The following is a 24,143-nucleotide window of genomic DNA, read 5'->3' as shown; positions in this document are numbered from 1 at the left end:
GTTTAGTACTCGATGTTCACAATGTTGATTTATTTGCTCTCAGAGTTTTTGGATCTGTTCTATCTGTTCTTGCAGTTTTGGTATGTAGCACCTTACTGGCTGTCTATACTGCTGATCATCAGTTTGTATGTGGGGTTGGTCATCTCTGGGAAATGGATTAAGGTCATTGCTTTGCTATACTGTGTGACCTGGCTTTATGTTATGATAAAATTATTGGTCACGAGCCTGTACTCAGCACTGCCATCATTCCTGTTCTTTGGGAGCTATCTTTTGGAAACTATTAATAATTACACTTCTTACGTCTTCACCTCAGAGGATGAATTTAGTGGGGAGACAGGATGGGACACTTTCTCCCACTTGTTCACCTTCCCCTCCATATCTTCAGAAACTCCTTTTTCTTCTAACCTCTTCATGAAGACGTCCACAATATTCCCTGAGAATTTTAAATATCCTTGGGATGTTCAAACAAGCATGATCATATTGCTATGTCTCCTGAATGTGGTTCAGGCCTTGTTTAAGGTTAAACAACTATTTAAGAATACCACCCAGAGATCTGCCCCGAGGCAGGATAGTTATGAGTGGCAGGGTGTGTGGGATAGTATGGGCAAGTGCCTAGGACAGTGGGCACCTCCAATGCAAGACTCACTCACCCTTCAACAGTCCCATATCGCCAGTGCGAAAGTCTAATGGAGAGTGGAGACTAACAGTAGACTACCGTGGCCTGAACGTAGTCACGCCGCCACTGAGTGCTGCCGTGCCGGACATGCTAGAACTTCAATACGAACTGGAGTCAAAGGCAGCCAAGTGGTACGCCACAATGGATATTGCTAATGCGTTCTTCTCAGTCCCTTTGGCAGCAGAGTGCAGGCCACAGTTTGCTTTCACTTGGAGGGGCGTCCAGTACACCTGGAACCGACTGCCCCAGGGGTGGAAACACAGCCCTACCATTTCCCATGGACTGATCCACACCGCACTGGAACAGGGTGAGGCTCCAGAACACCTGCAATACATTGATGACATCATCGTATGGGGCAACACAGCAGAAGAATTTTTTGAGAAAGGGGAGAGAATAGTCCAAATCCTTCTGAAGGCTGGTTTTGCCATAAAACAAAGTAAGGCCAAGGGACCTGCACAGGAGATCCAGTTCTTAGGAATAAAATGGCAAGATGAACGTTGTCAGATCCCAACGGATGTGATCAACAAAATAACAGCCATATCCCCACCAACTAGCAAAAAGGAAACACAAGCTTTCTTAGGCTTTGTGGGTTTTTGGAGAATGCATATTCCAAACTACAGTCAAATCGTAAGCCCTCTCTATCACGTGACCAGGAAGAAGAACAACTTCAAATGGGGCCCTGAGCAACAACAAGCCTTTGAACAAATTAAACGGGAGATAGTTCAGGCAGTAGCCCCTGGGCCAGTCCGGGCAGGGCAAGGTGTGAAGAATGTGCTCTACACCGCAGCCGGGGAGAATGGCCCTATCTGGAGCCTCTGGCAGAAAGCACCAGGGGAGACTCGAGGTCGACCCTTAGGGTTCTGGAGTCGGGGATACAGAGGATCCGAGGCCCATGCCACTGCCCAGAACACCATCCTGGGCCTTGAAAAGCAAGTCCTATGGCGACATGGCACCCCAGAAAGAATTGAGTCAGACAACGGGACTCATTTCCGAAACACCCTCATAGACACCTGGGCCAAGGAGCATGGCATTGAGTGGGTATATCACATCCCCTATCATGTACCAGCCTCTGGGAAATCGAACGATACAATGGACTGCTAAAGACTACACTGAGGGCAATGGGTGGTGGGACATTCAAGCATTGGGACACACATTTAGCAAAGGCCACCTGGTTAGTCAACACTAGGGGATCTGTTAATCGAGCTGGCCCTGCCCAATCAAGACTCTTACGTACTGTAGATGGAGATAAAGTCCCTGTCGTGCACATAAGAAATATGCTGGGGAAGACAGTCTGGGTTACTCCTGCCTCTGGCAAGGGAAAACACATCCGTGGGATTGCTTTTACTCAAGGACCTGGGTGCACTTGGTGGGTGATGCGAAAGGGTGGGTAAGTCCGGTGTGTACCTCAGGGGGATTTGATTTTGGGTGAAAATAGGCAATGAACTGGATTGTATGATGTTAATTGCTATATAATACTGTATGTCATCACTTCTGTGGTTACCATATGCCATATTAACAGTATTACAGTAAGAATCACCCAGATTAATGTAGGATGAACTCCGATGGAACTGAGCAAAGTGCAACGATGATAGAACCGGACGAGCGCCCAGAACTGGCCTCAGCATGCAACAGTCCAACACCACACACCATCTCTCCTGCCCTGAAGGACTGTTATGACAGATGGAGCCCAAAGTCATGGACTAAATGAACTCAATGGACATTTTAGAGGGATGGCCAATGGACTTAGGGAATGATATCTCTGTGTGTGTATATATCAAAAGGCGGGGATAGTGGTGATGACTAATTGGAATGTATTGGAAAATGTGAGACCTGGGCATGATGTAGATGGTATAGAATAAGGGGTGGATACTGTCCTGGTTCCGGCTGGGACAGAGTTAACTTTCTTCCCAGTAGCTTGGGGGGTGTGCTGTGTTTTGGGTTTGGTATGAGAGGAGCGTTGATGGCCCATTGATGCTTTGGTTGTTGCTGGGTGGTGCTTGCACGGGGTGGGGGAGCACAGCCGGGGTGGTGGACCCAGCTGGCCAATGGGGTATTCTATACCATGTGACATCATGCTCAGTATAAAAACCAGGGGTGTGGGGGGGGCTCGCCCCGTCAGTTGGCGGTCAGTGAGCAGTTGCATTGTGCATCGCCTGCTTTGTGTATTCTGTTATTGTTGTTATTCTCATTGTTGTTATTACTGTTCTACTTTATTTTATTTCAATTATTAAACTGTTTTTATCTCAACTTGGGAGTTTTCCTACTTGTGCCCTCCCGATTCTCTCCCCCATCCCACCAGAGTGGCAGGGGTGAGCGAGTGGCTGCGTGGGGTTTATTTGCTGGCTGGGGTTAAACCGTGACAGGTCACTCCCATGGGAGACTGTTCTCTACAAACTTCTACAACATGGGTCTTTCCCATGGGCTGCAGTTCTTCATGAACTGCTCCAGCTTGGTTCCCCCACAGGGTCACAAGTCCTGCCAGCAAACCTGCTGCAGCGTGGGCTCCTCTCTCCATGGGGTCACAGGTCCTGCCAGGAGCCTGCTCCAGCGCAGGCTTCCCACGGGGTCACAGCCTCTTTCGGGCGCGTCCACCTGCTCCAGCGTGGGGTCCTCCACGGGCTGCAGGTGGATATCTGCTCCACCGTGGACCTGCATGGGCTGCAGGGGGACAGCCTGCTTCACCATGGTCTTCACCACAGGCTGCAGGGGAATCTGTTCTCCGGCGCCTGGAGCACCTCCTCCCCCTCCTTCTTCACTGACCTTGGTGTCTGCAGAGTTGTTTCTCTCACATATTCTCACTCCTCTCTCCGGCTACTGTTCCTGTTGTTGCTGTTTTGTTTTTTTTTTCCCCCTTCTTAAATATGTTTTCACAGAGGCTCTACCACCGTCGATGATGGGCTCAGCCTTGGCCAGTGGCAGGTCCGTCTTGGAGCCGGCTGGCATTGGCTCTATCGGATATGGGGGAAGCTTCTAGCAACTTCCCACAGAAGCCACCCCTGTAGCCCACCCCACGCTACCAAAACCTTGCCACGCAAACCCAATACACTCTGCAGACAGAGATAGAACAGTATAGATGTTGCTTTTGATTTAATAAAGCATTTTGGATTCCGGATGGAAGATAAAGGATTTACAGATAAAGCAATAGTACTGTTACAAATAGGTATGCTTTATTCTAAAATTTATATCTAACTTAGATAAAACTCTTTTGAGTTTTCTTAGTTAAAAACAGTAATTTAAAAAATACCAAACAAACAACAGCAGAAACCAAAAACACAGCAACAAACTAAGTTCTTGGTTTTCTAGAAACAAATCATTGAGATTTCCTTTTCAACAATACTTCTGAAGCACAGATAAAATGGCTTCCTGTATCCATGGCAACCTGACTTTAACCACTTCTTTCTTAGTTTCTTGAGCAAACATTTGCAAATCCTGGGGCAAAATGTGAGAGCTCTAGTACATGGCAATACTGCTTTTACAAAGGTTTCGCAGATCTATATAGTCAATGAACTGCAAAATGGGAAAATAACAGAAATAATGAACTTCAGATTTGGGGTAAGGAATTGTTTTTATTTATTTTGAATGTAACTCAGCTTTATAAAAGTAAAATTCAAATTATAAATGAGCCACCAGTGAAAGGAAACTTGTTTTCAGTTGACATTTCTACTTGAATGCTATTGAAACATTTCCTAGTCATTTTTAACTATAAAAAATAGTTAATAAGCAGTATTTTGAATTTACCAGAAACCGTTATTTTGGCAGCTTAGTTGCTTTTATGTTGTAACCAATTCAATATTTTCTGGCTAGGTTGGCAGTACGTTTGTTTCGCTGTTCATTTACTTTGAAAATTTTTTCAGTGTAGTTCAAACTTATGATCCTTAAAATCTTGAAAGCAACGCTTATTTTTTTAAAGACTGTAAAAGTAGACTCGTTAAACTTTCGAATGAATAATATTTATAATTTTTTTTTAATCTCTACTAGCGAAGTCAGAGATGAGCGAGAAGGCAAAAGACAGGGATATGTGTGGTCTGCAAAGTTCTCCACCCTGCCCAGGAGCATTCCTATATATCCTTAATTTTTTTCTTTTGTTGCTGCTCCAGATGGAGGTTCTTGGCTGTCCAGCTGTTTGCCAGCTCTGCACAAGGAGACAAGTTAACTGTTGTAACTTAGGGCTTTTGAGCATCCCATGGAACTTTCCAAAAACTACAATTCTTGTATACCTCAGTGGGAATAATATATTGCATGGCTTTCCAAATGAATTAAGAGGCCTTCAGAAGCTTGCTGCACTGTACATGGATAATTCCAGTATTTTGTATGTACACCCAAAAGCTTTTGTGGAACTCCCCAAACTGTGCTAATTGCATCTAAATAACAGTAATATTAAATGCCTGGATCCAGGAATCTTTGAAGGTCTTTCCAATCTTCATTGTTTATACCTTCAGAATAATTAAATAGCTTTTGTTCCCAGAGGATTATTTAGTGATCTCCTTTCTGTTAGATATTTAACACTTCAAAGAAATCATCTCAGTGTCCTTGGGAGTGGGACTTTCTTGGGAATAATAAGTCTCCAAACACTTAACCTAGCCAATTATAAGATTTCACAGCTATCAGATTCAACATTTCGTTGTCTTGAAAACCTTGCATATTTGTTCCTTGAAGGTAACAGTTTAATACTTGTGCCATCAAATGCTATTAGAAGGCTCAAAAATCTTGAAAGACTTTCTTTGTCTCACAATCCCATTGGATCAATACATCCTTTTGCATTTAAAGGACTTAACAAGCTTAGATACGTGTCTTTAAAAAGTAAAGCTAAAACATATTGCTGTAAATGGTTTTTTTTTATTAAACAATCTTAGCCAGTTAATCTTAAATTATAATGATTTAGAAAATATAAATTCCAGCGCTTTTACTTTATTAAACACTTTAATTTATAAATAAAATAACCAGTATTGGTGATGGTACCTTTGACAAAATGGGACAGTCACTTAAAATACTCAGTTTAGTGTTTAATAATATTACAGAGTTGCAACCTGAAGTGCTCAAGCCCTTAGCGTCTTTAACTCATCTACAGGTAAAATATAATCCTTGGCACCGCAGCTGCAAAATACTTGGATTACTTAATTGGCTAGCATTGTCTCTTATTTCTGTAAAAATTCATTGGCAAAATCCCCTCAGTATGCATGGTAGACCGTTGCATTACATTAAGCGGACTCATTTTGCAAACTGCAGTAGCCCTACTGCCAGCCCAGAGGCAACCTGGAATCTAGGATCCGTAGGTATCCATCACAGCACTACCACTTTGCTGGTGGCATGGCATAAGGTAAACAGGAACAACTCGTTTGAGCAGTTTATCAATGTGGAAACTAAATATATTACTTTCTGGGAAGGAACTACAGCTACATCTGCTAACCTGTTGCCTTATGAAGAAAATGCTGCTGAAATTTCATCACAGGCAACTGCAGTATTATCAGCATTACTGGTGCAAATACCAGCACAGATTATACCTGTTAACAGAACCGTAGAAAAAAAAGGTTTATTTCCAACAGATGCTACTCCTGTATCATTAAAAACATCCCTACTTTGTACACAACAGGTTGGAAAGCTGAATCAGGCTTTTGACATTTTACTAGCCTTTTTCATTCTGGCTTGTGCTGTGATCCTGTTCTTAAACCTGTAAAATTATTCGGTTTAGGCAGAAACTAAAGGTGCTGGAAAACTATGGGGAAAAGAGAATAGAATATTATGGGTTTTATCAGCCTGGCAGATAAAACAAAACTGACCCAGTGCAGTCTCTAACTCAGAATTCAATGGGACATTCAGAACTGGACCAAATTAGGCTTCTCAATCAAACAGCATTTGAAAGTCAGGTACAGGTCATATTGTTTGAACATTCATCATTGTAATTTATCTCATTTGATTTGATGTTAACTTAATTGAGAACTGAAATGTCAAGAAATCAAGGACTCAATTTTCTAAAATTCCTTCACTGATTAAAATCAACTGGTTGATAGAATTGTGGAAAATGGTATAATTTGGGTTCTGCGTTATCATTTGCTTCCTGAATGTTTTTAAGTTTATTGGTTTTATTAGATGTCATTTAAATCTGACATAGATTGGTATATTGTCCTCTGCCCCTGTTGTAGGAATCTTTCACCTATAACACAAGTATCTGCGTGGTAAGATATGCAGTAAAAAGTATGCTTATATATTTATTTTTACTATGCAGTACTTATTGGTATTAAAATTCTATAGAAATTCCATAGCTAACTTGAAGGATGAGCAAGCAAAACATCAGTTTTTAGCAGGATCATGAAGCCAAGAAATCTGAGGGAATGAGAAAAAAACAATGTTTCATGTATTTATTGTAATGCAGTTTCTGCTCTGCCTCCATTAATCATCACAGTGAAAAAAGTGAGCATATTTACAGCTAGTATGTTCAAACTCTTGAGGAAAAGAAAAATTTAAAATGATACAAATTTTTTTCATGCCTATGACATTTTAATATACAAATTTGTGTATTCATTCTGTATAATGACTATATTACAATGAATTATTTGTTAGTGTGTATCTGTATCATTTTATTATAATAACTGAAATTAATAGGGAAACTAAATTTCTATTGGATTGAAAAATTGACCAAATCTATAATGTCTAAGATAATAGAGCTGGTTAATTATTGTCTATAAAAGATATTTTGTCATCTGTATAGTAATAGTTTGAGGGAGATTTTGGCTAGATAAGGGGTATAAACTGAAGAAATATACTGTTCTTTAAATATATAATTCTAGATTAATTGCTGAAGATCTTTACATATTTGTGGTGTATATTTGGAAGTGTCAGGTCAAAGTACATTTTCTTAGTGAAGACCTAACTTTAGGATTCCTCTTCAAATGATGGATATTATTTTACTATGTACTTTGCATTTGTTTTAACTTTTATTTCTATTTAGAATATCGATGTTCTGTTTATGTTATTGTTAGATTATGTCTAGTGTGTTGTAGCTTTATTTTCAACCTGAATTTCTGTGATTTTTTTTGTTGTTGTTATTTTTACTCCAGTAATTTAAACTTTATTCAGGAAAAAGTCCTAAAAATATGTGCCAAATAGTCCGATCTTGTAAAATTCTTAGCTAGCTGAATGCAACTTACTTTTGTAGATACTGCTTTTCTTCTACAGGTATGTGCCCTAGAGACTTCAACCACTTGGTTTATAAGCAACACAATTAACAGATAGTTTTGCTCAAGGAAAAATGGAGAACAATGTTTTGATTGTCCTTCATGGAGTCTAAGTTGCATAGAAGTATCTTGCTGTTCCAGGATCCAGCCTGGAGACCGGGGCATTCTCTATCAAACAGAACTGCCAAACTGTGCTGCTCCCTATCATCCTGTTTGGCCATCTCCAATCCATTTCCAGGAATGAGAGATTTTTCTGCTACCAGTACAAATACAGACCTTGATTGCACTGTGTGGGTGTGAATGTGGAAGTCTACACTGTGTGCCTCTGTTGCTTGTTATGTGTGTCTACTGAATATAATGAAATCTCTATTTATTATATCATAATACTATATTTTACTGTAATTTACTGTATAATAGATCAAATACTTTTAGTTTATGGAACACTTCATCTACTTGGGCAAAAGCTTAAACTATTTTGGATTGCATGAGTAGAAATTATTTTTTATAATTTTCTACTCATAGATCAGATGTTAAATGTAATGTGCAGATATTTTTAAGGAGGGAAAACGTTGACTCTTTAATTCTTGCTTAATTTTTTTTAGGTAGCTAATCCATTATGGTCTTTTCCTCTTTAACCCCTTTTTGTTACTTTCTGCCTCTCCTACATAATTCCTTGTGATAAGTGTTAAATTTGTTTTTTCACGTAACAGCTGTGATTGCACGGTAGTAGGTTCTACAGTTTTAAGTTCTATATTTCTAAATTTTCAATTTTATATTGATTTCTTCAGAAATAATGGACTTAAATTTCAGTGGAAGCTAGTTAACTAAGTTTTCGTTAGTAGATATGCTGCTGTGCCCATGTAAGAGAGGATTTTTGGGAGTGGGCAAAGGTTGAGACTGAACAAGCCCAATTCTCAAAGAAATCTGACAGGGGACAGGTCTGTTGTTTTAGGCTCTGATTTCCACAGCTGCTCTCTACAGAAGAGCACGGTGGTTCCCTCTGAAGGTGCGTCCCTTCCACTGACAAGCTGCTGTAGGAGTTGTTTGCCAGGCATGAGTCTCAATATCTATAGTGGTGGAGCATGAAAGGAAATTGGTGCTGTCAGAGCTGTCTGTGCAAGCAAAGAGTTGGGGCAGTTAGAAGCCATCTTTTGGAGAGGAGTCATCCTCTAATATCCAGCTTGCCAACAATTTGGATTAGACTGTAATAAGGAATTGAGAGATTCATTATGCAGTTGTGGGGAAATGCCTTTCTTTTGCAGTTAGTAGCTTTTATATTTAAAGGTTCGCACTAGGAAACAGATCCTTTCATGTACATGTGTGGTTCATATGTCCAACTATTAAAATCATTAGAGAATACATTAGAAGACTCAACTGAGTCTGCCCTCGTGAAGCAAAATGGCGTGTAAGCTTTCATTTAGTCACCAGTCCCTTACTAGATTCCCATTCATAATATTTATCAGGTTTATGATCAGCCATAGGATTCCCCTGGAAATGTCTTAGCTGCTTCATTACTGTTTTTAGGAGCTCCTTAGCACTGTGCAGCTCCTAAGGGGGGTGGAATTCATTTACATTGCTCATAGTATGTGTAAATTAATCTCCATTTGTCCCATTCCACCTATTCTCCTGGCTAATGAAATAAGAATAAATAATTAATTAATCTTTCTTAAATCTACTGTACACTAGTAAAGATATGAAATGAAGTTTTTCCCTTTTTTGGTGTTTACTGCTTCATCCTGGCGAATATAGAAAAGCAGAAAAGATTTTCTCCTCTTCCTTTTAACGTCCAAAAAAGTATGTTTTCCCATTCAGAATTTTTCCTCCCTTTCTGATAGGCTGAGGAAGATGCATGGCAGACACGGGGACCATTTTATTTAAGTACCCCTTGTCCTGGTTTCGGCTGGGATAGGGTTAAATTTCTTCCTAGTGCTGTGTTTTGGATTTAGTATGAGGAGAATGTTGATAACACACTGATGTTTTCAGTTGTTGCTAAGTGCCCTCCTAGTCCAAGGACAGCTCCCATGCCTACTGACTGAGCTAGGTACACAAGATGGGAGGGAACATAATCAGGACAGCCAGCCCAGCTGGCTAATGGGGTATTCCATACCATGGGACGTCATGCTCAGTATATGAAGGGTAGGCGTGATCCAGGAAGTACCGATCGCTACTTGGTTATCGGTCATCGCGGGTGGTGAGCAATTGCATTGTGCATCACTCATTTTGTATATTTTATCATTATCATTATTATTTTCCCTTTTTCTGTTCTATTAAACTGTCTTTATCTCAACCCACGAGTTTTTCTCACTCTTACCCTTCCGATTCTCTCCCCGTCCCGCTGGGGGTGGGGGGAGTGAGTGAGCGGCTGCGTGGTATTTGGCTGCCTGCCAGGTTAAACCACGACACCCCTAAAAATTTATCATGATATATGTTTTATTAAGCTGATGATAAAGCTTTATTTACAGTGGGTATCTATGTAATTGAAATCCAAATTCTGAATTTTTGCATAAAACCTCAGGATAATAAAAATGTTGGATAGCTGCATGTATTGGAAAAAGAATGAGAAGAAAGGTCTATCACTTTTTTCAGAACAGATATGGTCTGTTTTTTCCTTTGCAAAGCTTTTATTCTTTTATCTGACAAATTATGCAAACTTTGAAATAAAAGGTTTGAGTTTATTCATGTACAAGCTGCCCTAAATATGTTTCCTACATTTTGTTTTCATTATAGCCAAGTTGAATTTTATTTACAGATGGCATAAAAGATGCTTTCTGTTATAAAAAATAACATTAACGTGTTAATTGCATCTTTGAAACTGGATTCTGGAGTGTTTTAGACCCTAACAAGTTTATAGAAGTTATAAACCTCTAATTCTGGGCCTGTCTTTTGATAATTTTTGCTGCATACCAAATGAGGTTTTGTCCCGATAACTTAGGGAAACTGGGTAGTTATAAAACCAGTTATAATTTTATGCTGTTGTTTGTTCTGTTGCTGATTTGGATTATATGCAGTTCAAGGGGGTACTGCTTAAATGCTGCCTTACTCCTGAGTTAAATTTTAGTATGGACAGTATTAACTGTTCTGTTTTGAAACCAAAGTTAATCTAAATACAATCTACCTGTCTTTTCTGAATCTACTTATATGACTTCCCAATGTATTGTTTTTTTTCAAAGCACAGTGAGCATATGCTGTCTTTTTATTTTTCCCCAGCATGTGTCTTATATTCTAAAAATAGTTGCATTGTTTAATGATTCCATATCTGGTAAACATTTCAGTGAGTCTTTGGTCGGAAGAAACTTCATGTCCCATTTAAAGGGAAAAAGAAGAAGGGGGAGAAAAGAGATGATATCTTTACTGAAAGTTGCAGGCAACAGTTACTACATTCTGTAGCATTGCTTTCCTCAAAAAAAAAAAAAGAAAAATTACCATGAAATTTCTGTCTTTCACTGAAGAAAGAAGTAAAATATCATTCCTCATTTATGCCATAAAGTAAAAATATCCTCTCCAGGTAAAGAAACTAGTGGTTTCTCTATGTGCTTTGGAGCTAACTATCAAGAACAGTATTTTGGGTCTTCAACCACTGTCCTCAATTTCTTCCTCAATTTCTTCTGGAAATATCACAGATCATTGGAAACACAAGTTACTCAAATGGGCCTCCCTGTGTGTTCCTCCTATCAATCTGCAAGCCTGGAAAAAACCCACAGAGTTAATGAGCACTATGCCTACAATATTTATTTACATGTTGGTTAATTAAAGTAACCCCCCTGAATAGATTGACCATAATTAGCCCTGCAGCAGATGAAAAGGCTATGCCTTCATTGGGTCAAACACCTTTCTCCTCCTCTGTCATGGTTGGGGAGATCATGGTTCTATGCCCTTCTTACCGTACAGGCATGTAAATTCTCAAGGCAGGGGCAAGTGTCTAAACGTAAGTGTTTAGTGTCATCTTTTGGTGTTGTGGGGGTATTCAGTCTGGCCTTCAGCTCATGCTGGGGAAAGGTGCTTATCTCTTTTAAGTCCCGAGCGATACCTACCAGCCCTTTGCAGTTGTCTTAAATACCCTAGTGTTTCAAATGGCAGGAGGTGGCTGTGTTTAAGCAGAGAAATCCTACCCCCACCTTTCTCACTACTCGGGGAAATTGCTTTTGTGCTGAACTGGGTGCAGACATTTTTCACCCTCTATGGGGAGTCATTCAACTGCTTAGGAGGGTAAAGAAATACTTGTAAGGCTGGACAGAGAAAACAAGAGGGAAGTGTACCATCTTTACAAGCTGCCCTTTGCTCAAGGGTTTGTGTGTAGATTTTGCATTGAATAGTGATGGGAGAAAATGTGTAAATGTGTTGGGAATAGAAGGCAGTACCCTGACCTCCCTACTCACAGGAGCATGCCTTCCCCACTCAGTTCTTGAGTCCTGTGCTAATGTATTTTTTCTTTTATTCAATTTTATTCAATTCTAGGTTTTCAACAGTGGCACATAAGTTTTCATTCTATTAAAGAAAAAACACTTTCAAAGTTAATGTTTCTTGCATATTTCTGAAAACTTTAAGCCATTTGTGTAAATAAAAAAAAAATTGAATTAGCTGCTTGATAGCATGCTCAGCTAAGCAGTAAGCAATGCAAATACTGCTTAGTAAATGTGCTCTACAGTTATTGAGCAAATTTCCTGTTTAGTTCTTTTGTTATCCAAGATAAATTTTGTTCTTTTCCAGTGTTATCCAAGATAAATTTTGTGGTATCATCAACATTTCGGTGGAAGGGCTGCATGATGTTATGACTGAAGATACTGAAACAGGAACATACAAAGAGTAAGTGGAAAATCTAATTAATTTTTGTGTGTTTGACAGTAGTAGTACTGTTATATATGTAGTGTTTTGATTGGAAAAATCTGTAGGCAGTTGAGACATGCTCATAAGAGTTCTGTTTTCACAATAGTGGATGTTTTAGGAAGATAGGAAATTCTTGGTCTTAAGAAAAATAATTGTAATGGGGGAAGGGAGGGCTTAAATGACAATCAATATAACTTTTTATATTGTTCATTAAGTTATCTACTAAATGAGGTCTTAAAATGTTCGTATGCTTAGCTTTGCTTTTTGCTCACTTGACTATTTTATATCTAAAATTGCAATTCAACAGGCTTATAAGTTGATAGGTGGTAGCTCAGAGTTTCTTTGAATATGTCATCTGGAGTTTAACCAAGATCTTTTCCTAAATGCCTCGGCTTCATTGAGTGTACCTAGTGTACAGTACTTCACGGCCTGGAGAACTTGGAAACCTATTCCACAAGAACAATTGGGGAAGGTGGAGCCCTTCAGTTGTTCCACTTAACACACCTGCTGCTACAGGGCATACCTCAAAAGGCTGTTTCCAGAGCCAGGAGCAAGGGTACGTTTATGGCAGGAAGGGGTGGTGGGTGTCACGGTGCTGTCCTGGTTTTGGCTGGGATAGAGTTAATTTTCTTCCTAGTAGCTGGTATAGTGCTGTGTTTTGGATTTAGGATGAGAAGAATGTTGATAACACACTGATGTTTTAGTTGTGGCTAAGTAGTGTTTCTGCTAGTCAAGGACTTTTCAGCTTCCCATACTCTGCCAGGTGCACAAGAAGCTGGGAGGGAGCATAGCCAGGACAGCTGATCCAAACTGGCCAAAGGGATATTCCATACCACGTGACATCATGCTCAGTATATAAACTAGGGGGAGTTGGCCGGGGGCCAGCGATCGCTGCTCGGGGACTGGCTGGGCATCGGTCAGTGGGTGGTGAGCAATTGCATCGTGCATCACTTGCTTTGTATATTCTATTATTATTATTACTACTACCATTTTAATTTATTTTATTTCAGTTATTAAACTGTCTTTATCTCAACCCACAAGTTTTCTCACTTTTACTCTCCCAATTCTCTCCCCCATCTCACCGGAGGTGGGGGGAGTGAGAGAGCGGCTGTGTGGTGCTTAGTTCCTGGCTAGGGTTAAACCACGACAGTCCTTTTTGGCACCCAACGTGAGGCACAAAGGGTTTGAGATAAAAACAGATTAACCAGAGCGTATTAAGGAATTTCTATCTGTTAACAGTTGCCGGGCACAAAATTGATTCATCTGTTCTCGATATTAGTTCATCTGATCTGCACCATGCTCTTGGTTTTGCTGTACATGTTACAGATTGGTGTTGGGTTTTGCAGTCTGCTGTGCTCTGCAGTGATTAGTGATGTTTTGCCTGGGAGATTTGTTATTAAAACACAGGCCTTGAGTGCAATCTGGTATTTGGGTTTGTACTGAAGCCATTACTGTACTTCGGGTCCCACCTCATGGAGACCATTAGCAATTATACCTCTTCCTCTGAGAGGTTTTTTATGGAGGAAATAGAGAATGGCACCTTTGCTACCTTCTTCTATGATGTTTCCTCCTTCATTACAATAACTTTTCAGTATCTTGAACGTCCTTGGGTAGTTAAGATTCTTCTATTGGTATTTCTTGGGAATATTGTTTCGGTTTTGTCCAAGGTTAATAAGCAATTTAAGAATGTCATCCAGAGATCTGCCCCAAGGCTGGATAGTTATGAGTGGCAGGGTGAGTGGGATAGCATGGGCAAATGCCTAGGACGGTGAGCACCCCCACTGTTTTGGAGCTTCACCCCTGAGCAAGTGCAGAATCCTGAAAAATTAGTAGAATATTTGGAAAAAGTATGCTGTCACCCTGGCAATTCTAGGGAGACACAAATCACTGCAATGTGCTGGGGCCTGGCCCATGCCTACTGAGCCCTGTTCAACACTATTCAGAATCCTCAAGGGGAAGAGAAGGTCTCTGGATCTGACGACAAAACGACAGACACTGCGTCTACTCTGACCCCCGTGACAGGCACTGTGGCTACACCAACCCTTGCAAAAGAGAACCAACCTGTGCTGGAATCACTCACCCCTATACACAAGAAGAAATACACAAGAAAATCAGGATTAGCGGGGCCCTGCCTCGGGCCAGATGGAGGAAAGGGACAACCGGGTTTACTGGACTGTGTGGATTTGATGGCCTGGCACATCAGACCCACAGGAGTATAAGGCTCTAGTGGACACCAGTGCACAGTATACCCTGATGCCATCAAGCTATTAAAGGGGCAGAACCCATCTGAATTTCTGGAGTGACAGGGGGATCTGTCCTGGTTTCGGATGGGATAGGGTTAAATTTCTTCCTAGTGCTGTGTTTTGGATTTAGTATGAGGAGAATGTTGATAACACACTGATGTTTTCAGTTGTTGCTAAGTACCCTCCTAGTCCAAGGACAGCTCCCGTGCCTACTGACTGAGCTAGGTACACAAGATGGGAGGGAACATAATCAGGACAGCCAGCCCAGCTGGCTAATGGGGTATTCCATACCATGTGACGTCATGCTCAGTATATGAAGGGTAGGCGTGATCCAGGAAGTACCGATCGCTACTTGGTTATCGGTCAGCGCGGGTGGTGAGCAATTGCATTGTGCATCACTCATTTTGTATATTTTATCATTATCATTATTATTTTCCCTTTTTTCTGTTCTATTAAACTGTCTTTATCTCAACCCACGAGTTTTTCTCACTCTTACCCTTCCGATTCTCTCCCCGTCCCACTGGGGGTGGGGGGGGAGTGAGTGAGCGGCTGTGTGGTATTTGGCTGCCTGCCAGGTTGAACCACGACAGGGATCCCAAAAGTTAACTATATTAGAGGCCGAAGTGAGCCTAAATGGGAATGAGTGTGTCCTGGTTTCAGCTGGGATAGAGTTCAATTTCTTCCTAGTGCTGTGTTTTGGATTTAGTATGAGAAGAATGTTGATAACACACTGATGTTTTCAGTTGTTGCTACGTACCCTGCTAGTCAAGGACATTCAGCTTCCATGCTCTGCCAGGTGCACAAGAAGCTGGGAGGGAGCATAGCCAGGACAGCTGGCCCAGCTGTCCAACGAGGTATTCCATACCATATGATGTCATGCTCAGTATATAAATAGGAGGCGTGGTCCAGGAAGTAGCAATCGCTGCTTGGGTCGGTGGATGGTGAGGAATTGCATTGTGCCTCACTCATTTTGTATATTCTATCATCATCATCATCATCATTATTATTACTATTATTATTATTATTATTATTTTCCCTTCCTTTTCTGTTCTATTAAACTGTCTTTATCTCAATCCACGAATTTTACTTTTTTTTCCGTTTCTCTCCCCATCCCACTGGGGCGGTGGGGGGAGTGAGCGAGTGGCTGCGTGGTATTTGGCTGCATGCTGGGTTAAACCACTACAGAGTGGCAAAAGCACCCCATTGTGACTGGCCCAGAGGCTCTGTGCATCCTTGGCATAGACTACCTCAGGAGAGGGTATTTCAAGGACCCAAAAGGGTACCGGTGGGCTTTTGGTATACCTGCCTTGGAGACGGAGGAAATTAAACCGCTGTCCACCTTGCCTGGTCTCTCAGAGGACCCTTCTGTTGTGGAGTTGCTGATGGTTGAAGAACAACAGGTGCCGATCACTACCACAACGATGCACCGGCAGCAGTATTGCCCCAACCGAGACTCCCTGCTTCCCATCCATAAGCTGATTCATTGACTGGAGAGCCAAGGAGTGATCAGCAAGACTCGCTCACCCTTTAACAGTCCCATATGGCCAGTGCGAAAGTCCAATGGAGAGTGGAGACTAACAGTGGACTACCGTGGCCTGAACGAAGTCATGCCAGGAAGAAGAACGACATATTCCAAATTACAGTCAGATCATAAACCCCCTCTATCACGTGACCCAGAAGAAGAATGATTTCAAATGGGGCCCTGAGCAACAACAAGCCTTTGAACAAATTAAACAGGAGAGAGTTCAGGCAGTAGACCTTGGGCCAGTCCGGGCAGGACAAGATGTATGGAATGTGCTCTACACTGCAGCCGGGGAGAATGGTCCTACCCGGACCCTCTGGCAGAAAGCAGCAGGGGAGACTCGAGGTCGACCCTTAGGGTTCTGGAGTCGGGGATACAGAGGATCTGAGGCCCGCTACACTCCAACTGAGAAAGAGATATTGGCAGCATATGAAGGGGTTCAAGCTGCTTCGGAAGTGGTTGGTACTGAAGCACAGCTCCTCCTGGCACCCCGACTGCTGGTGCTGGGCTGGATGCTCAAAGGGAGCGTCCCCTCTACACATCATGCAACCGATGCTACATGGAGTAAGTGGGTCGCGCTGATCACACAACAGGCCCGAACAGGAAACCCCAGTCGCCCAGGAATCTTGGAAGTGATCACGGGCTGGCCAGAAGGCAAAGATTTTGGAATATCGTCAGAGGAGGAGGTGACGCGTGCTGAAGAGGCCCCACTGTATAACAAACTACCAGAAAGCGAGAAGCAATATGCGCTGTTCACTGACGGGTCCTGTCGTCTTGTGGGAAAGCATCGGAGGTGGAAGGCTGCTGTATGGAGTCCTATACGACAAGTCGCAGAAACTGCTGAAGGAGAAGGTGAGTTGAGCGAATTTGCAGAGGTGAAAGCCATCCAGCTGGCCTTGGATATTGCTGAATGAGAAAAATGGCCAGTACTTTATCTCTATACTGACTCATGGATGGTGGCAAATGCCCTGTGGGGGTGGTTGCAGCAGTGGAAGCAGAACAACTGGCAGCGCAGAGGGAAACCCATCTGGGCTGCCGCATTGTGGCAAGATATTGCTGCCCGGGTAGAGAACCTGGTTGTAAAAGTACGTCACGTAGATGCTCACGTACCTGAGTCAGGTCACTGAAGAACACCAAAACAACCAGCAGGTGGACCAGGCTGCTAAGATTGAAGTAGCTCAGGTGGATCTGGACTGGCAACATAAGGGTGAATTATTTATAGCTTGGTGGGCCCATGACACCTCAGGCCATCAAGGAAGAGATGCAACATATAGATGGGCTCGTGATCGAGGGGTGGACTTGACCATGGACGCTATTGCACAGGTTATCCATGAATGTGAAACATGTGCTGCAATCAAGCAAGCCAAGCGAGTAAGGCCTCTTTGGTATGGAGGACGATGGTTGAAATATAAATATGGGGAGGCCTGGCAGATTGATTATATCACACTCCCACAAACCTGCCACGGCAAGCGCCGTGTGCTCACCATGGTGGAAGTAACCACAGGATGGCTGGAAACATATCCTGTGCCCCATGCCACCGCCCGGAACACCATCCTGGGCCTTGAAAAGCAAGTCCTATGGCGACATGGCACCCCAGAAAGAACTGAGTCAGACAACGGGACTCATTTCCGAAACACCCTCATAGACACCTGGGCCAAAGAGCATGGTATTGAGTGGGTATATCACATCCCCTACCTTGCACCAGCCTCTGGGAAAATCGAACGATACAATGGACTGCTAAAGTCTACGCTGAGAGCAATGGGTGGTGGGACATTCAAGCATTGGGATACACATTTAGCAAAAGCCACCTGGTTAGTCAACACCAGGGGATCTTTCAATTGAGCTGGCCCTGCCCAGTCAAAACTCTTACGTACTGTAGAGGGGGATAAAGTCCCTGTGTTGCGCATAAGAAATATGCTGGGGAATACAGTCTGGGTTACTCCTGCCTCTGGCAAGGGAAAACCCATCCGTGGGATTGCTTTTGCTCAGGGACCTGGGTGCACTTGGTGGGTAATGCGAAAGGATGGGGAAGTCCGGTGTGTACCTCAAGGGGATTTGATTTTGGGTGAAAATAGCCAATGAACTGAATTGTAAGATGTTAATTGCTATATAATACTGTATGTCATGACTTCTATGGTTACTGTATGTCATATCAACGGTATTGCACTAAGATTTACCCAAATTAATGAAGATTGAACTGTGATGAAACTGAGCAAAATGCAGCGGTGATAGAACCGGACGAGCACAGCAATAATGCAACCAGAACTGGCCTCAGCATGCGACGATCCAACACCACACACCATCTCTCCTGCCCTGAAAGGCTGTTATGACAGATGGAGCCCAAAGTCATGGACTAAATGAACTCAATGGACATTTTAGAGGGATGGCCCATAGACTGAGGGAATGATATCTGTGTGTATATATATCAAAAGACAAGAAAGGTGGTGGTGATTAATTGGAATGTATTGGAAAATATGAGACCTCGGCATGACGGAGATGGTATAAAATAAGGGGTGGATACTGTCCTGGTTTCGGCTGGGATAGAGTTAAATTTCTTCATAGTAGCTGGTATGGGGCTATGTTTTGGATTTGTGCTGAAAACAGTGTTGATAATACAGAGATGTTTTCGTTATTGCTGAGCAGTGCTTACACAGATTCAAGGCCTTTTCCGCTTCTCACACCACCCCACCAGCAAGTAGGCTGGGGGTGCACAAGAAGTTGGGAGGGGACACAGCCTGGACAGCTGACCCCAACTGCCCAAAGGGATATTCCATACCATATGATGTCTTGCTCAGCATATAAGTCTGGGGGAAGAAGAAGGAAGGTGGGATGTTCAGAGTGATGGCGTTTGTCTTCCCAAGTAACCATGACGCGTGATGGAGCCCTGCTTTCCTGGAGATGGCTGAACACCTGCCTGCCGATGGGAAGTAGTGAATGAATTCCTTGTTTTGCTTTGCTTGCGTGCGTGGCTTTTGCTTTACCTATTAAACTGTCTTTATCTCAACCCACGAGTTTTCTCTCTTTCACTCTTCTGATTCTCTGGAGGTGGGGGGAGTGATCGAGCGGCTGCGTGGTTTAGTTGGTAGCTGGGGTTACACCATGACAGGTGCTCAGAGTGTACTGCCACTCACAACCACCATCATTCGTCTCCTACTGACTCCCAGGTTATTGGTAGTATTGTATGAAAGCTAGAGAAGTAAAAAAAGCACTGAATAATAAGTATTTCTTTTTTGGACAGAGATCTTAATATTGTTTTTTCTCTATAATGATTTCATAGTTTTGGAATGACGGAGCTTTGTAAGGCAGAAAAAACAGGTGCTCTACAGGATGTCCATACAGACAGAATATATTCTAATAACAGTATTTACTGGGTGCTAAGAATCAAACATTTTCTAACTTTCAGATAATTACCTGGTGATGGAACAGACTGTATCTGGACTAATTAATTAATTGCTTAAGGGGATGTTTGCTGGCTCTGAAGCTAGCTGGCAGAAAACAGTCTGCATGCAAGCTGTTAAGTTCTCCTCCTCCTTAACAGGTGGTCTGCACACAAGTGTGTGCTGAGAATGGTCCACACTAATGCTAAACCTGAACTATGCCCAAGAATTGCTTGCAGAGGTACATTTTTTTTTCCCGAACTATTTATCAGTATAGAAGATTTAACTCACAAGTCTGGAAATGTGCTTTGGCACTGTGTTTTATTTACTATCGGAAACAACATTATAGAGTCCCTTCTATTTCTAAACATTTTGCTTTGCCAGCACTTGTTGAAAAGAGTTCTCACAGAGAAATAAATAAAACTTTGTCCTAGTTCATTTCATATTTTAAGCATGAAGGCTTGTAGAACTTGTCACTGTACTTTTCCAAATTCTGGACATTGTTTTTGCTTTATAAAATATAGGCACACTGAACCAAGGACATATTTCTGTTGATGGATACTGAATGGGCTGTTTGAAAGATTCTGACATTTGTTTTATACATTCCAACATCATCTGAAAGTAAATAGAGAGCACTCATCTGGAGTCGTGTGTGCTATTCTGGCTCTCCAGGTTGAAGAAGAATGAATTTAAGCCTAAACTGGTTCAGAAAAAAATTGTGTACTCACTGATTATCATAATATCTAATTACCTTAGTGCAGAGACTAAAACAACATGCATGTTTAGCTTAGGAAAATCAAGGCTGAAGCAATATAGAACTGCAGCCTATAAAGGATGAAGAGGGGGTAAACATGCACAAGGAAAACTGTACAAATTAAATGACAGTGTTGGCTTAAGTGTAAGCTGACCATGAATACATTTAAACTGGAAATTTGAAGAAACTGTTGTAGTTAGAGCAATGAGATTCTAGAAGAACCTTTCCAAATACAAATGCCGAGATTAAGGTCTCACTAGTTTTTACATGGAATTTTGATCAGGTTATGAAAATGATTACATAGTGCCCTGGCTTAAAATACAAAGGGATTACACTCAGCCAGGTTTCCTAGCATTTATGTTTTGCATTGTAATGATAATTACAAGAAAGCTTTACGGACCTCATATTTTCTGGAAAGGGGAGCATTCCATTGCTCTAGTCTTGTCTCACCAATATTTATATATTTCCCAATTTTATCATCTTGCTTCTCTTTTTTTAAATTTTTTATTCCCTCCTCCTTTAGTTTTTTGAATTACTCTTTGTGGTATTTAAAATTTATTGAGGTCTGAAAAATTTAATTTCATTTTGTATGTTTTGGCAATTGACATCTTTTTGTCTCCTTTTTCTTTAAACTGAGTTGCAAGAAATCATGCCATTTATGAGGAGAGGAGACATGAGATTTGCCGTAGTGTTTTGAAATAACTAATCCCTTTGTTGGAAATGGCTTCTGTGTTAACATTTGACGACTCTGCCATGCTGTTTAGCAAGTGCTTCATACAGCTCTAAACACCTGTTAATAGAGAACTGAATATATGAACAGAGTAAATCTGAACATTTTCACATAAAATCAAGACTTTTTTTAGTAACAGGTATCCTTTAAAGCAAGTTATTCAACTTCACTAGCAGGTGAAATGTTCCTGTAGCTGAATGCAGCAATTAAAAATGCACACTAGTATAGAGCTGAAAATGAGCAATAATATGCATCTGTCCTGGCACTTTGTAATATGTGGATTGTGTCCTTCCTGCCATAAAACGTACCTAATGCACAGTGGCAAGTTGCTGTCACCTGAGTGATTTTACATCCTTTTGGGTTTTAAAGCAGATTTTCTAGGAAAAATTTGCTAAAGTGATAGAATTTTTGTGCATTCTTCAAATGTAGAGAATGCAAGGTGAATGGAAAGCATGTTTGCTATAGGATAGCTTTCACCAATGTCTTTATAAAGTCCATTCAAACTATTTCAAGAGACAGAAAAAACTCTGGCATTTAAACTAGGTTTTTTTCATAGTTTCTCTTTTTATACTTATCACAAAAATAATAATTAAAATATTACTCTTGTGCATATTGTTACCTATCAGTTGGAGGTGGAGCAAAACAAAAAAATAAGTTTAAAAGCCTTGTTTTATCTGCCTAGAAAAAAACCCTTTAAATAAATGACTGCAGAAGCTAATTCATTTCTGTCCACCAAAACATTTAGTGTTCAGTGTCTTGCAGATTTTAGTGTCTAGAACCAATACCAGTGACCATATGAGTTTTCAGATCCTCTTGTTAAAGATCTCACGGAAAAAACATTAATGTAATGAGAAACCTTTGCTAGTTTTGCATATGTGCCACTTTGATTTTCATGTCGATAGGATACAGAGTGCTTCTTTAGATTCACTGTCCTCAGGAAAAAAAAATTGACTTGCTAACAGAGATTGCCTGATTTTCATCAAACTCCCTCATATCTGTCCTGTGTTTTTAAAAGTGCTTTAAAATAATTTTTAATGATAGTATATGTTAAAACTATTCTTATTCCGATTCTTAGCTGCATGTTGATGTCTCATTTTGAAGAGCCCAAAGTAACAGAAGATGAGGAACCTCCCACAGAACAAGACAAAAGGAAAAAAATGGTAAGTTTTAGATCTGTTATTCAATTATAGAACCGATTATGTGATTCACTTGTGTCAGACTAAATTTTTTCCCTTGGAATTTGGTTCATCTATTGTTCTTGGAAAATTTATCTCTTGAATCAAAAAAGGAAAATGCTTTGATGACAATCTTTGCAGCCACAAAGCTTATGCTTCTGCATTCCTTTTGAGTCTTGGAAAATGTTGCCAAAATAAACATCATCTGTTCACAAAATCTGGACATTATAATACTAAGACACTATAAAAAGAGTTTATTGAAAAACGCAGGGAGCTAAAGTTTACCAAAATGTCATGGCAGGCCAAATTTCTCATATTTAAAACAATCTTTATTATTATCTTAATCCAATAGGATTAAGTGTTTTACCTGAACAGCTATTGATCTATATGCTTGTATAGAACCTTTTTCTAATGTAAAGAACTCTTAATAAGGAGCATTGATTTAGATTAAGATATCTGGATTAGATGCCATGCAATTGTGCTATTTTTGTCTGACCTAATCTGTGAATGTTTCATAATTTAACTTATTTTTGTAAGACTTCAGAGAAATGAGTTCCTCACACAGAAAACTGCAGTGTACAAATGCTGTAGAATAAAATAGTCTCTGAACTGCTTGGCATTGAGTAAATGCAAAACATGGAATTGGATGATTGAGTAGATGTGTGTAGCCTTGTCACGCGCATTTGCTTTAACTGACCTACATGTATCCAAAAGAATAGTTGTGGACACTCCTTTAATACTTAATTTCTTATTGTAGGAGGGGAAGAGAGTTTGGACGACTCTTGATAGTTCGTTTTAATTTGGGGGGGGGGGGGGTTTAAGCCACTGGATGCTTTTGGTTAGTTATTAGGCTTTTCTTTTAAATACTAATCAATATATGGTTCCTTTTAAAAAAAAAAGTGACAAAGCATGCACACACAATTCATGTGACATTTAGAAGAACTGCAGTAGCAGATACCTCTGGTGAAATAAAAGTAGAAACAAACATTTGAGGTGAGGAGAGGAAGATCCAGAACCACCTAAGGGGAATCTGCAATTGTTTTAACAAAGTTTCTAGTATCCTGTCCCACTTCATTCCTGCAAGACGTTTCTACCCTTTTACACATTCAAATGCTGAATCGGCAGCCTGTATGGCAGGGCTCAGATTTTAAACCTCATAAAAAAAAATAATGAAAAGGTAAATTATATTATCTCTTTCAAAATAATAATGCTTTGCAACTTTTAAGGCCATTGATATGAGAAAAAAAGATAAACTGGCATGGTCCATGCTAAGTATAACTTCCCGATGTTTGCACAGGGTCTAGATATTTTTCTTTGATCTATCCTTTTATCCTGTCATTCCTACCTCTCTTTATTATTATGCATAGCTCATAATTACTAAAGAGAGTTTTAGCTAGAACAGTGCTTTATAAGTTTATGATAATGTTATGTAATCTACATTTCCAGTTACTGCTATATTTTATTCTCATTGCAAATATATTGAGGAAAATGTGAATAGATGGAGAATGATTCATGACCTTGCATTGCACATAGTATACAGACCTAAGGTGACTTAATTTTTATGTGCCCTTAATGAATATGATTTTAAGAACTCCAGTATCATTGTTGAAAAAGGGAGTTAAGCTTTTTCGGCTCTTCGTTTGAAACTGTGGAGAGGAAAAATGAAGTAT

General features: G+C 40.8%; 1 protein-coding gene and 1 pseudogene across 1 annotated transcript in view; both read left to right on the top strand.

Annotated features, from left to right (window-relative positions):
* LOC142075017 (importin-11-like) overlaps positions 1-24,143 on the top strand; it is a 70,780-nt gene that overhangs the window by 39,188 nt on the left and 7,449 nt on the right. Inside the window, 2 exon segments of the mRNA XM_075136008.1 lie at positions 12,556-12,651; positions 22,374-22,458. Of these exon segments, the coding sequence (XP_074992109.1) occupies positions 12,556-12,651; positions 22,374-22,458 (181 nt within the window).
* Positions 4,666-6,576, top strand: LOC142075095 (leucine-rich repeat-containing protein 70-like; annotated as a pseudogene).

This window comes from Calonectris borealis, chromosome W (assembly GCF_964195595.1).
Source record: "Calonectris borealis chromosome W, bCalBor7.hap1.2, whole genome shotgun sequence".
Taxonomy (NCBI): domain Eukaryota; kingdom Metazoa; phylum Chordata; class Aves; order Procellariiformes; family Procellariidae; genus Calonectris; species Calonectris borealis.
Note: the sequence above shows the minus strand (reverse complement) of the source record. Positions and strands in the feature narration are given on the sequence as shown.